The following is a 14323-nucleotide window of genomic DNA, read 5'->3' as shown; positions in this document are numbered from 1 at the left end:
AAAGAGTGTCTGGAGAGCTGCCCAAAAAGCCATGTGTGCTGTCTGTAGAGGTTATCCCAGCAACTCAAACTCTGCTTGCTGGTGTCATGTCACAGATGATACTGTGCATTAACAAAGACCAGAGCCAAATGAACACAGATGCACTTATTTCTCTGATAAAGCACTGCAAAAGGACAGTGCTGGAATTGAGCTGTGGTTGAATTTCTTAACACTGCACTTAGAAGTTAAGTTGGCAAAGGAGAAAGCCAAAACAGCCTTCAAGGTAGCCCCTTTAGATGGGACAGTGTAAAGAGACGGCACTTTACATTGTGAAGAAACAGCTTCCCTTAAAAATTTACTACAGTTTAAATATTCTGTAATAGGAACCAGCTTACAGTCACAAGTGATTTTTACCCACAGCTGAAAAGCCACCATGGAATTTGTACCAGCTCATATTGGCTCATTTCAAATTCCAAAAGAGCTGGTTTCCCCAGGAGCGGAAGTTTCCATGGTTAGAATATCAAACTGGCTATAGGGTACTCTGAATGACACTGCCCTTACGTTCACCATTCCAACTCTTTCTCTCACTGAAAGCTTTAAATGTTGCTCAGAGTCCCAGCACACGCTCTTCTCAAGCAGAATTTGAATCTACGCTGATCTCTGTTGCCTGAATACTTCCATATATGTAACCAAATATTTGCAGGCTTATCACTAAATTGCAAGGCATTAAAAAATTACATAGATCATGATCAAGTTGTTGCACATCCAAAGCCAAAACTAAGTTCAGTTTTCAAATTCAGTAAAATGCCCTGGAATTCAAGTTCTTATTAAACAGATCTTGGAAAGTTAAATATCACATACAGGTCAAGTATAACGATACTGCAGCATACAACCAAAAATATTCTTGAAAGAACAGTAATTACCAAGCAGCTTTTAAACATGAAAACTTCAATGTCAGAGACAGTGGCGGGGCAAGCCTGATTGCAGCTTTCTGCCTTGTGTCCACTTGTCTCAAGAATTGTTACAGATGAGACAGAAGAATTAAGCAGGCTGCATAGATACAGCAGTTGTCCTGCCATCCTTTCCCACTGCAACAGATGGCAATAGGCTGTTCCATTGTCCTACTGGAAAACAAGGAGGTTCGAAGGATGTAAATAACCTATGACTCTGCCATAGTCATATGCATTTCAGTCTGTGCAAATATCTTATGACGAGTTGCTCTTAAATTTGTTTATGTGTTTCCAGTGGTCCTCAGACTTGCTAAAACAGAAACAGATCCTCAGCTGATACTTCTTATAAAAGTCTACACACCTTGATATACACCCATGAAATTGGCAATATAGCACTGGAACCCCAAGGTGCAGCACTGACAGTACCCAAAGGACGTGCATCCTTATCCAGCTGTATTTTGATGACAGGGTGGGTAGGCAAGTAGGGAGCCAAATGTTTCTTCCTAAAACAAAAACATGGATTTTAGAACTTAAATGTGTGTTTCTGTGTTACCATTTCTGAACAGTTTCAGCAGTAGCTTCTCTTCACCTTCTTTCCAAACACAGTCCTCCAGGAAGTCTGGTCTATGTCTTCTTCAACAAAAAGTTTTTAACATAACTGGTGACAATGGAGGATGGCACTCAGTTTTCAACGTATCACAAGATATTCATGCAGCTATCCAAATCAAAATTATTTTTTTAGAAGAATAACATTATTTTCTTTTAAAGGAATACGATTGCCCTATAGGATAGATTCACTTAGTTCATATATACCACTTCTGCGTTCTGGACTACGTACAATATCAGCCCTCAAAGTCCACAGATCAGCTCTGCACTTACTCAGAAAACAGACTGCTGAGCGAGGTCTACCATACACACTAAAGGGCCAATGTGAAAGTCAGGGTTTGGGCATACACATGAACCTCACCATTCATGACATCAGCACGTGACTATCCTGGAGAAGGACAAAAGTTTACAAACAACAGTACACCTCTCCCATTCATAGCTCTGTACTTAAGTGAACTACCAAGATTCACTAAGGGATTTTTTTTTTTAAAGAAAAGGCTAATAAAGAGATACCCACACTCCAATTGGTCCCATTCCAGGTCCTCCTCCTCCATGGGGAATGCAAAAAGTTTTGTGAAGGTTTAAGTGAGAGACATCAGAGCCGTAATCTCCAGGACGACACAGACCGACCTGTGAAGGGAATACTCTGTCTCAAGGTATTCTTTACATGCCATTTTAAGACCTATTACTTCAGTCAAGAAAAATAGGTTGAAAAAGATGTTATATGTTTTTCTGTTTTTCTTTAACCTGGTGCATCATAAACAAGAATTGATGCAAACCATTTTTTGCTTTAGGAATTCTTATTCATGTCTGTAAAGAATGTCTTTGACAAAGATTAGGCAAACTAAGCCAATTTCAGTGAACAACTCATACATCTTACAACACATTTCAGGGCAAAATCAGATAAAAAAGAATTATTTTCACCATCTAATTTTTATTACTGTTCTTGGAAACCTCACCTCCTCCCCCAAACACTGTACCGTCATGTGAGGAAGCGGTGTTATGGTCTGAACTGAGTACTGCTGTGCTATTTTTATTCCAAGGAAACGTACGCTCCCATTGTTGTAAATCTACCTAGGAGATTTTGTACCTGGGCATTCATATTTGCTCCATCTAAGTAAACCTGGCCTCCATGTTTGTGAATCAGGTCACACACATCTCCAATCTCCTCTTCAAACACACCGTTGGTGGAAGGGTACGTGATCATGATGGCTGCCAAGTTCTCTTTGTGCTTGTCCACCTGGTGGCAGGGAGGAAGAGAGAAAAAAAAGGTCATTGGGGGTCCTAAAGCTTCTTAAGAGAAGATTTTTACACAAACATGTAATTAAGGTCATCAAGTGTTTCACAGGTGAGAAGCAAGTCTATCAGCAGTCGTCTAAGTCATTTATAGTCAGTAAAAGATGCTGGGCTTTTTCCTTCAGCAATATGGAAAAAGAGTGTTTTCTCAATAAATCAGAACTTTAAATCAGGGAAGAAGGCATAGTATTAAAAGATGTATGTATAATAGTCACTTCTGGGACCTTAAGACAAGCCAAGTGAAACATCTGGCCTCACGGTAGTGTGATCTAATGCTCATCCACTTACTTTCAGCAATACAGTTCTATGACTACCATAAAAGACTGCTCAAATATGTATTTTTGGAAATGTGTCCTGCTAACCCCTTGGATTCCCAAGATTCACCTGCAGCCAATCTACTCAAAAAAGTGAAAAAAGTTGCCTAGCAACACCTTCCCCAGCAGAGATGGGCTTGAACTTTGCTAAGTGAAGGCTAAAGTGCAGTTTCAAATGCTTCACACTCATGAACGTGCTTCATTCATTTCAAATACTCTATGTGGACCAAAAAGGTCTGCTATAAAAGAGCCCACTGTGTAGAAAGACTCTCTGAGCCACTCCTGCACCAAAGATCCTCAAATTAAAGGAAATTTCACAAATGTCACATGGCTACTGTCTGAGTGAGAAAAAAAAAGGAAAGAATTACTTATCTTTTTCAAGCACGTATCCACTATTGTCCTATTTTCTCTCAAAGAAAAATCTGATTCAGCTGCCAACACTATTACCTGTAGAGAAGAAGGAGTGTTCCTGCCTCAAAAATTAAAGATAATTAAGTACTCACCATTGCTTTTAAATGGGAGATATCAATGCTCCCATTTTTATCCACTTCAATTGGCTGAATCTTCATCCCTGCCATTTGTGCACTTGCTGGATTTGTACCATGAGCAGATTTAGGAATAAGGCAAACCTTAGAAGGGAAAAAGAAGCAGGGGCTAAAGTGTAGTAGTTAAAAAATCTTAAAGCATTATGGTCTAGGCTCAGCTACAACTCATTATCAACGTTTTCAAAAGGGATTCTGAGGGAATGTTCACTGGCAAATTGCCACTTGTACTGAAGGATGCAACTCAATTTTCTTTGAAGAAAATCCACTCAAGTATCAGCATCTAAATATTCATTAGGAAAATAAAGTTTCATTTGCTGCTTAAATCATATTTAGGGCTGCAGTTCCAGAATATTATCTCAGATACTCACATTTAAAATCCTTTCCTCTCACCCCTCTTTTTTTTAAAAGACTAATTTTTTTTACAGTAATCAGTCTTCATATGTGCAATGACTTGAAAGGAAAAACTGTCCAATTCCAACTTTCCACTTGTGCTGGTGTTGGCTGGGGTAGAATTCATTTTCTTCATAGTAGCTAGTATGGGGCTATGTTTTGGATTTGTGCTGGAAACAGTGTTGATAACACAGGGATGTTTTAGTTACTGCTGAGCAGTGCTTACACAGAGTCAAGGCCTTTTCTGCTTCTCACCCCACCCCACTTAGGCTGGGGGGGCACAAGAAGCTGGGAGGGGACACAGCTGGGGCAGCTGACCCCAACTGACCAAAGCGATATCCTATAACATATGATGTCATGCTCCGATATCCTATACCATATGATGTCATGCTCAGCATATAAAGCGGGGGGAAGAAGAAGGAAGTGGGGGACGTTCGGAGTGATGGTGTTTGTCTTCCCAAGTAGCCATTACACGTGATGGAGCCCTGCTTTCCTGGAGATGGCTGAACACCTGCCTGCCGATGGGAAGTAGTGAATGAATTCCTTGTTTTGCTTTGTTTGCATGCACGAATTTTGCTTTCCCTATTGAACCGTCTTCATCTCAACCCACGAGTTTTCTCACTTTTATCCTTCTGATTCTCTCCCCCGTCCCACCAGGGGGGAGTGAGCGAGCGGCTGTGTGGGGCTTAGCTGCTGGCTGGGGTTAAACCATGACACGACTACATCTTCAGCTGACTTCCAAAGCATTTTCTTCTCTATTCTATTCAAAACAATAAATTAGACAAATATTTTGGCTATAGCTAAGAAGTTTCAGACAGCTACTTACATGCTCTATACAATTAATTCCAAAAGAAAAAAGAGAAGTACTTTTACTTAAATAAATGTACATTCTTGTTAGTGAGAAGAAAATGGAGCTCAGGATATTTCCAGACATTTGCTAGGAACTCCATCCCTTCTAAGGACAACAGATATACCTTCTCTAAAAAAATTCCTTTGCTTCTGTTCAATGAGGATATTGAAACATTTGTCTATTATGATTCTCTTGGAAGGATTAATTCAATTAAGTTTATTTAAGTAAGTTTATTTACTCAACTTAGCTGCATTAAATAACTGACAGTAAGGCACTTTTGTTTTCATGAGAAACTGCACAATGGTCTCTACCTCATGTTCCATAGAGATGCTGAGACAAATGCTAATGACTTTAAAAGCTATTCCAAGGAACTGACCCATCTGTCTCAGCACCTCAGAATATTTGCTCTTCCTGCAGTGAACTGTCAACGTTTTACTGTGCGGCTGAAAGGAAACACAAGGACCCCAGCCCCGGTGCTGGGAAGCGCTGTGGCACATCTGTAGTCATTTTAGCTGCATAGCAGAAATGTAAAGTGAGTCTCGATTGCCAGCCAGTCTTGCTGGGTTGCATCTGCAGCTGCTGGGTTCGGAAGTTATTGACCAGGCAACAAAACAGACAGATGTGAGCTGTCAGTTAATGTCGATACTTCTTTTCCACGAGAGGGCACCAAATTCAAATGAGGCCAACAGCAAGAAGCTTGATCTGCTGGTTTACTTACTTTCTCCAGCCCAGGAGAAACTTCAGTTGAAAGGTCAACATTTTGTGGGCTTTCTTCTTTTCTTTTTTCCCCCCTTTTTTTTCCAAGATTATCTTGATTTTACTGTAACGTTTGAAATCTGTTAAGTATGAGTAACTGCAAGCAGCCCGCAGGCTCTCTCTTCTGTGCTGTTACCTCTGGGTATTTCTGAGCATAGAAGAACCATAGACACTCCAGAAGCCCAAGGATCTTGCACAGAATGAGCGAAACAGCAAAGTGTAGATGGATAATCAGAAGATAACTATCCAAGGAAAAAAATTTCAACCTAATTTCACTTCCCAGTGAGTAAAACTACTCAAAAAACAAAGCTTGTAATTGTAAAGAGTGGCTGATTTCCAAGAAGTTTGAGGTGATCTGGATGCAACAAACAAACAAAGACAGAACAAGACAACACTCACTGTTCAATTTTAGGTAGTTTCCTCACACAGAGGTTATAGTTCCCAGGAGGTCAGGACAACGACCCTTCCATTTTGAGGACACAAATGAGTTCCGAAGCCAAGTATAAAATCAGGTACAGAAAATACAGATATTATTGCATTAAGGAATGTTTTCCTACTGTTCAAAGCCAACTCTATGAGAGTGCGAAAGAGGAACATCTAGCTAATCTCAGATTTCCAAGAAGTTTTTGATGCGGTCCCAAAAAACGTTTCTAAAATAATTTCCAGTGGGGTAAGTGGGAAGGTTCACATGGATAAGTATTTCATGAAAACACAGGAAAGAAACAAAAAGATAAACAGTCAGTTTTTACTGTGGAGAAAGGTCATCCTAATAGAACACTACAAATATCTGTACTGGTTCCCTAGCATTTCAACTAACTCATAATTGGTTTATAATGGAGACATACAGTGAAATGCTAGATATCCTGTTAATACAAAATCACCCAGGTCTCTAAAAGAACGGATTGCATAGTTCAGAAAAGAACCCACAGTACTGAGTAACAGCATTCAAAACAGAATATACTGGAGCCAGACAGATCTAGAATGTTACACAAGAAAACAAATCTTAACGATACACAACTCGGATTGTGGGTTTGAACCTATCACCACTCGAAAGATCTTGCAGTGTTGGGGAGAAAAAAAGCAACTGCATTAAAAACTAGAAAGGAAATAGAAAATAAACACGGAAGCTCTGAGGATAACCAAAGCTATAAGATGGCTTTTTTGGGAAGGATGGACAAATAACTGGAATCCAACTAGGAAGACAGAAATGAGGATGGATAAGGATATAATAAAAAATTCAGAATTAACACATGATATGCCAACTGTGAACAGGGAAGAACTGTTCATCATCTTTTAAGAGCAAGAGAGTATTAGATGAAATTGTAAGATGTCAAGTTCAAAAAAATAAGCGAAAGCATTTCTTATGAAGAAATATGATTATATGATAATCGGTGATGAAGCCATAGAACGTTTTCTCCAAGATAGTGTAAATATCAGAAGCTTCCTCATAAGGGTTAAGTGATCAGATTTAATTGTAGAAAAATGCATAAGCAGTGCCTTTGGATTCCTTTGGATCAGGAAGTTCCCAAACCACAGATATGTAGAGGCTGGGGCCATGTGCTGTGTAAGTATCACTGTGTACTTACTTTGTCCTTGTACTCCTCGTTGTAAGAGGAGTTTTATCAGTCTGCTATTGATCACTGTAAGACTGGATGCTGGGACTGACAGACCTTTGGTCTGGGCTAATCTGGCTGTTCTTGTATCACAAACATGCAACCATCTTGCCAAAATGAAACTTGCTGCCACCAACTTCTCACGTTTTCGTATTTCAACCTATTTCACTTCCAAATAAACTTACACCTAAAACCTATGACTAACACAACCTTTTTTCCAGGCATCACAGATTGTTCAGAAAGCACCTACAGGAACAATATTACTTCCAGATTTTTCAGCTATAACTGCCTGTCATTAAATGCAAATAAAGAATTCTCTTTAAAAGAAAATTAGAATTCAAAATTCTATTAAACTTAGTGTACTATTAAGAATTGATTCCTTTTCGGGGTTAACTACAGTTGTATCACCTCTCAGGTTTACAAGAACTCTATTTTGTCAGATTACAATGATATAGCTGAGAAGTGACTCCTTGACGTCAAAGTTTCAGGCAGTTAGTATAGAAGAGAATAGAAACCAAGCCTTTAGACTCTAGCGTTACCAACTGAAGATGATCCTCAATGAATCAAAACTGATTTGCATTACTCATCTACAGTTTTTATGGCCCTTGTGAAGCAAGGTTACCTCCATATATCCTACAGAAATTCATTTGAAACAGTTTGAATGGACAAGAACTGGATGAACCTAGAGACTTCTATGAGTAGCTGCCAAGGCATACCAGAGGCTTGTCTGCTTCTTCCGTCAGGAATGGCTATATAGGGAACCAACTGACGTTATAAGCAGTGTTAAGTTTTAGACAATCAGTTCCTGTTCCCTTTGTAACTGAAAAAGCTGGAGAGGGAGTGTCATACCAGCTTGAAAAAGCAGAAAACTAGCATTGCCCATTTTCTTTCAAGGCATGGACATCCGGGCCTAGATCCATTTCACTGAAGATCTGAATCACTGTTTCACTTTCATGAGTAGCCTGTGTGATGGCTTCAATGGTTAGGTCCGTCCCTTGATCACAGGCCCATCTGTAGGTTTTAGGCCTCTCCCTAAACATCATGATGTTTCATGGGCCCACTGAGCTATGAATAACTCATCCTTAAGTTCCCAGTCCAGATCTACCTGAGTGACTTCAATTCTGGCAGCCTGGTCTACCTGCTCGTCGTTTTGGTGTTCTTCAGTGGTGCTGCCCTTGGGCTTGTGAGCGTCTTTACAGTAATGCTTTCTACCTCGGCAGCAATGTCTTGCCAGAAGGCAGCAGTCCAGATGGTTTTACCTCTGTGCTACCAGTTGGTCTGTTTCCAATGACGCAGCCACCCTCACAGGGCACTTGCCACCGTCCATGAGTCAGTATTGACATAGAGTACTGAAACCCAGGGGCTTGACTCTGTTCCAGTGCAGTCTGTATCAGTCAGATAGGTAAGACTGATAGGTAAGTAGGGCTGTACTTCCAGCCCCTGGGCAGTCAGTTCCAGGTATATTGGACACCCCACCACATGAAAACAAACTGTGGCCTGCACTCTGCTGCCAAAGGTATAAAGAAAAATGCTTTGGCAATATCAGTTATGGCATACTGCTTGGCTGCCTTTGACTCCTGTTCATATTGGAGTTCTAGCTTGTCCCACACGGCAGCGTTCAATGGTGGCATCACTTCATTCAGGCCATGATAGTCCACTGTTAAACTCCACCCTGTGTCAGAATTTTTGTACTGGCCTTATGGGACTATTTAAGGATTATTAAGTTTTGCTTATCACTCGTTGGCTTTCCAGGGATAGTAACCAGGGAGTCTCAGCTGGTGCGATACTGCCACTGGTGCACCATCATGGTAGCAACCAACACCTGCTGTTCTTTGTCATGGAGCAACCCTACAATGGAGAGGCCAAGCAAGGCAGACAGTTGTTTAATCTTCTTTGTGTCCACTGTGGCTACACTAAAGGCCCACCAATACTTTCCTGGGTCCTTGAAATACCCTCTCCTGTGGTAGTCTATGCCAAGGATACATGGAGACTCCAGGCAATCACAATAGGATATTTCTGCCATTTGTCCTCTGTTAGGCTCACCTCAGCCTCTAACACAGACAACTGTTGGCATCCTTCTGTCACTCCACAAATCCAGATGGGTCCTGCCCCCTCCTACCCTGATGGCATTATGTGTACCAGTATCCACCAAAGCCTTATACCCCCATGGATCTGATGTGCCAGGCCATCAAATCTGTTAAACTTTGTTATCCCCTTCCTCCGCCTAGCCAGAGGCAGGGACCCTTTACTCCTGGTTGTGGTATTCACTCTCTGACTCCTGTGATGTCAGACCAGAAGTCCCCTCACCAAACTCAGGAGGAGAGGCATTCTGAGCCCTTATTCTGTGTTTGGGGGACTGCTGGTTACTCTTCACTGTCTTGGCAGCAACTGGTGCAGCAGCCTTCTTGGTTGGTCCCTTCTTGGCTGCTGTCTTCCCCTGCAGTTCAGGTACATGGGCTTCTAGCTTCAAGGTGAGTGCACTGTCCCTCTTCCCCATGTCCTGCCCCAGCCATGCACGAAGAACCAGACGGTGCCATGTGGTGTGCACCTGGGGCTCCCTTTCCCTCTGGCAGGGGGTGGCTGACTCCATAGGGCACCGGACAGCCAAGACAGTGCCTGTGGGGATGAGAAGTGGAGGGATTCTCTTTGAAACACCCTGGAACCAGCAAGACAGTCTCTCCACAGTTGGTATCTCAAGAAGTGGCCAGTCCATCATCACCAGTGAGTTGGCATATGACACTGATGCAGTTTCTACAGACCTCCTCTACATGGCCCAGGTGTACTGGATGTCATGAAGTACATGTGGACACCTGTTTATTGTCCAAGTCAGTGTAGACCACCTCCACCACTGCTAATTCTCTTAGATACTGAACACCTTCCTCAGCAGGGGTTCAACTACCTCAGTAATTGACAAGATGACTCTTGAGAGGATGCCTCACACTCAACAGGAACCACCTCTAGAGGCTGCAGATTGTCAACTCTCTTCTGATTTCTTTGTTGATTCCTGGTCCCTAGTGAGGGATCCCAGCTGCTGGGCTTCCCTACCCTCAGTTGCTGACTATCCCCTCCAGCATACCAGCATTTGAGCAATCAGGCAGCAATACACCTGCCTGGTTGGCAGCCGTAATTTTTCTGCATGTCTTGGAGCTTGCTCAGTGTTAGGGATGGGGTGGTTTCTGCCTCTTGGGTGACTTGTATTACTTCCTCCTTACATTTCCTTGCCAAAGGACTGGCTTCCTGATCAGAAACTTCCTCCTCTTCCTTTACTAATTGATGGTACAGTCCTGTTGACCTCCACTGCCAGTGCTTCCTTTTTACTGCTGGGGCAGTCACTGTGGTTGAGGTTTGAGTCCCTGTCTCAACCATCATGTGTTTAGAAGTAGAGGCCCACTTTCCCCTGCTGCTGTGACGGTGCTAGAGAGAGGCCCAGCAGGCACAGGCCAAACCCCAAAACAGTGCTAGGAGCTGCTGGGTCTCATTGGGGTAGGCAAGGCACCCTTCCATCAAGTAGTGTGCCAATTCAGTGGGATTGCATGTCTGTTCAGGTGTAAAATCCCAGGTGATAACAGCCCTAGGCACCTGCCCCAACCCTCCTACACACACTGTCACCCAAGGATCAACTGCCTCAGTGCACGTTTCTCTGTCAGCTCAACAACAAGTTGTTTACTCTTACGCCAGAACCAAACCAGGTTCCACACAATGTTAGATAATAGGATCAAACATCGTACGTAAGGATGTGCAACAAACTCAGGAGCCCACACAACAGAGCTGGACAGATCAACCCCAGAGGAGGAGAGGGAGGTATAATCCCTTGTTCTCTCTGCAAGGTAGTTCATGCAGCACAGGAATAGCATCACAGCCAGGACTATATGCCAGTCCAGGCATACGGCCATTGCTCTTATCAAAATGTTTCCAAGCACAGCAAAATACATTGATAAGCAGCACAGCAAACTGCAAGAGCCAAAAGCAGCCATTAAAAAGCCCTAGGCTCTAATACACAGTAAAGCAAGCAAGCTCTGTGACCCACACAGGAGCCTGCCAATTAACAAATTAACATGCTCAGATCAAAACTGTCATTACCTCAAGCCCCACGCTGGATGCTAAAAAAGACTGTGATGGGTTGACCCAGCCAATGGCCAAACACCCACAGAGCTGCTCACTCACTCCCATCTCCCATGGGAGATGCTTCAAAATAGAAGCAAGGGGAGAAGAGTCATGGATTGAGAGAATGACAGTTTAATAAGGAAAACAAAAGCCACGTGCGCAAGTGAAGCAAGAGGAGGAATTCATTCATTACTTCCCATGGCCAGGCACATGTCCAGCCACTTCCTGGAAAGCAGGGCCTCAGCACATATAATGGTTGCTTGGAAAGAAAAATGCCACAACCATGACCTTCCCTGCTTTGTCTTCCTTCCCCTGAGCTTTTATGGCTGAGCGTACCATTATATGGCATAAAACATCCCTTTGGTCAGTTTGGGTCAGCTGTCCTGGCTGTGTCTCTCCCAACCTCTTGTCCCTGGGGGGGACGACAGGGGGCAGGGCACGGCAGAGGGGGAAAGAGAGAAAGCCTTGACACTGTGCAAGAACTGTTCAGCAAAAGCCAAAACATCCCTGTGTTATCAATACTACTTTAGCCACAAATCCAAAGCACAGCACCATATGGGCTGCTATGGAGAAATTTAATTAACTCTGTCCCAGCGAGACCCAGCACAACCACCCTTTGAGGGAGTCTCCTTTCCTGATTCCCACTGTCTGTGAAGTAAAGACAGACTTTTAAGATGATACCCATGATCCATGAGGGAAGCAGGGAATACTGAATGCTTGTCACAGATGAGGATACACAACCTAGCTTCTCTCTAGGTGAGTCCCAGCTGCTGAATCAACTCTCCTTTCTCCATTTCCCACCCAAAGCTCTTCCCCACATGAGTGTTGACACTTACAGTTCTATGACGTTCTCCTTTTGCATTTAAATAAGCTTTGATTGCAGCCAAACCTGCGTACTCTCCTTGGGCTCCACTGCAAGAGGAACACAAACCCTGTTACACAAGCACACAAACCAGGAAGTGCCAGCTCTCTACAGAAACTTCAAAATTGTCCAGCCCTAATCCTTCTCAATGGCTTTAGGCAAGTGTCAGCAAATTAAACGCAGCACATCCCATGGATTAAATTACAAATTGACAAGCATTAATTAACAGCTCTTGCCTGTTTTGCAAACAGTAGATGAAAAAAGTTATGCCATTTTACACGCTTACACTATGACGTTAAATCCTTTTGGTGGCTGAGTTGATCCCCACTTCTGCACCTAGCAGGGAGCTATGTGCTTGGCTACAGACTGGCAAACTAATACTGAAATGCATAGTAAAGTGTACACAGTGAAACATAAGAACTCTTTCAGTGACATCCTAAGTGTAGAGTAAGTCCTTGCTGCTCATTTTGTATCAAAACTACTAACAGACATAAACAGGCTGCAGCAGTATTCATTCAGCCCTGCTTTATTTATTTCAGTCAGCATGCAGATGCTAGGCATTCTTCATTCAAACCTAGTATTACCTAGTGCATCAAATACCAGTTTCAACAATTATATAGTTGCCAGCTCATACAGCTTATTCCTATTTCAAATCTTTAATTTTAGCTTATAGGAGGATATCAGTAACATCACCATTTTAAGCAAGCAATGGTGGAAAAACTAGCCTTCATATAGAGGAAAACACAGGAAAAAAGAGTAAAAGAAGAGAAAAGACCAAATCATTAAACTTGTAGAAGAGACGAGACAAAATAAGGTTCTGCAGTTTTGAAAAAACAAATCTTGTTTTTATAACCTTCCATTCAAGGCTTCTCCTTGTCAAATTTAATTTTAGAAACTTCTTCCACTTTTGGCTTGCACATTTTCTTTAGAGATAAGTTTTTGGAATCATATTAAGGAGCAAATGTTCAGAAAAAATTTCCTACCTGTTTGGTTGGAAGGAGATTTTGTCATAGCCAGTAATCTCACATAGGTCCTTCTCTAAATCCTTGAAAAGCTGCTGATACCCTTGAGCTTGATCCAGGGGCACAAAAGGGTGGATGTTGGCAAATTCCTTCCATGAAATAGGCTATTTAAAAAAAAAAAGTGCATGTGCTGTAACAAAAAATTCTGCAGACAACTCTGTTTTGTTGTTAAACTATGAATGAAAGAAGCTGCCCTGTACTCAAATAAAAATTAAATATTTCTTGTGCAACAAGACAAGTTCCCAACCTCATTGTATGATGCGGCCTGGCTAAATAGAGAACTTTGGCTGAACTCAGGAAAAAAAGGAGTTTTTGACCTTTGGAAGAAGGGGCAGGCAGCCCAGGCGAAGTACAAGAATGTTGTGAGGTTATGCAGGGAGAAAATTAGAAGGTCCAAAGCCCAACTAGAATTTAATCTGGCTACTGCCGTAAAAGACAATAGAAAATGTTTCTATAAATACATTAGCAACAAAAGGAGGGCTAAGGAGAATCTCCATCCTTTATTGGATGTGAGGGGAAACATAGTGACAAACGATGAGGAAAAGGCTGAGGTACTTAATATCTTCTTTGCCTCAGTCTTTAACAGTAAGACCAGTTGTTCTCTGCGTACCCAGCCCCCTGAGCTGAAGACAGGGACAGGGAGCAGAATGCAGCCCCCATAATCCAAGGGGAAATGGTTAGTGGCCTGCTACACCACTTAGACACACACAAGTCTATGGGGCCGGATGGGATCCACCCGAAGGTACTGAGGGAGCTGGCGAAAATGCTCACCAAGCCACTTTCCACCATTTATTAGCAGCCCTGGCCACACCGAGGAGGTCCCAGTTGACTGGAGGTTAGCAAATGTGACGCCCATCTACAAGAAGGGCCAGAAGGAGGATCCAGGGAACTACAGGCCTGTCAGTCTGACCTCAGTGCTGGGGAAGGTTATGGAGCAGATCATCTCGAGTGCCATCACGCGGCACGTACAGGACAATCAGGTGATCAGGCCCAGTCAGCACGGATTCATGAAACGCAGGTCCTGCTTGACTAACCT

General features: G+C 42.6%; 1 protein-coding gene across 1 annotated transcript in view; it reads right to left on the bottom strand.

The window, feature by feature from the left end:
* LOC104076520 (glycine dehydrogenase (decarboxylating), mitochondrial) overlaps positions 1-13391 on the bottom strand; it is a gene marked incomplete at its 5' end in the record, with an annotated part of 19048 nt that extends 5657 nt beyond the window's left edge. The window contains 6 exons of the mRNA XM_009577415.1: positions 1291-1432; positions 2053-2165; positions 2626-2775; positions 3649-3774; positions 12240-12315; positions 13249-13391. Coding sequence (XP_009575710.1) covers positions 1291-1432; positions 2053-2165; positions 2626-2775; positions 3649-3774; positions 12240-12315; positions 13249-13391 — 750 coding nt within the window. The remainder of the gene's footprint in view (positions 1-1290; positions 1433-2052; positions 2166-2625; positions 2776-3648; positions 3775-12239; positions 12316-13248) is intronic.
* Between the last annotated feature and the right edge of the window lie 932 nt (positions 13392-14323).

Source organism: Fulmarus glacialis, unplaced genomic scaffold (assembly GCF_000690835.1).
Source record: "Fulmarus glacialis isolate BGI_N327 unplaced genomic scaffold, ASM69083v1 scaffold8745, whole genome shotgun sequence".
Lineage (NCBI taxonomy): Eukaryota > Metazoa > Chordata > Aves > Procellariiformes > Procellariidae > Fulmarus > Fulmarus glacialis.
The sequence above is the reverse complement of the archived record's forward strand: the minus strand, read 5'-3'. Positions and strand labels throughout refer to the sequence as shown.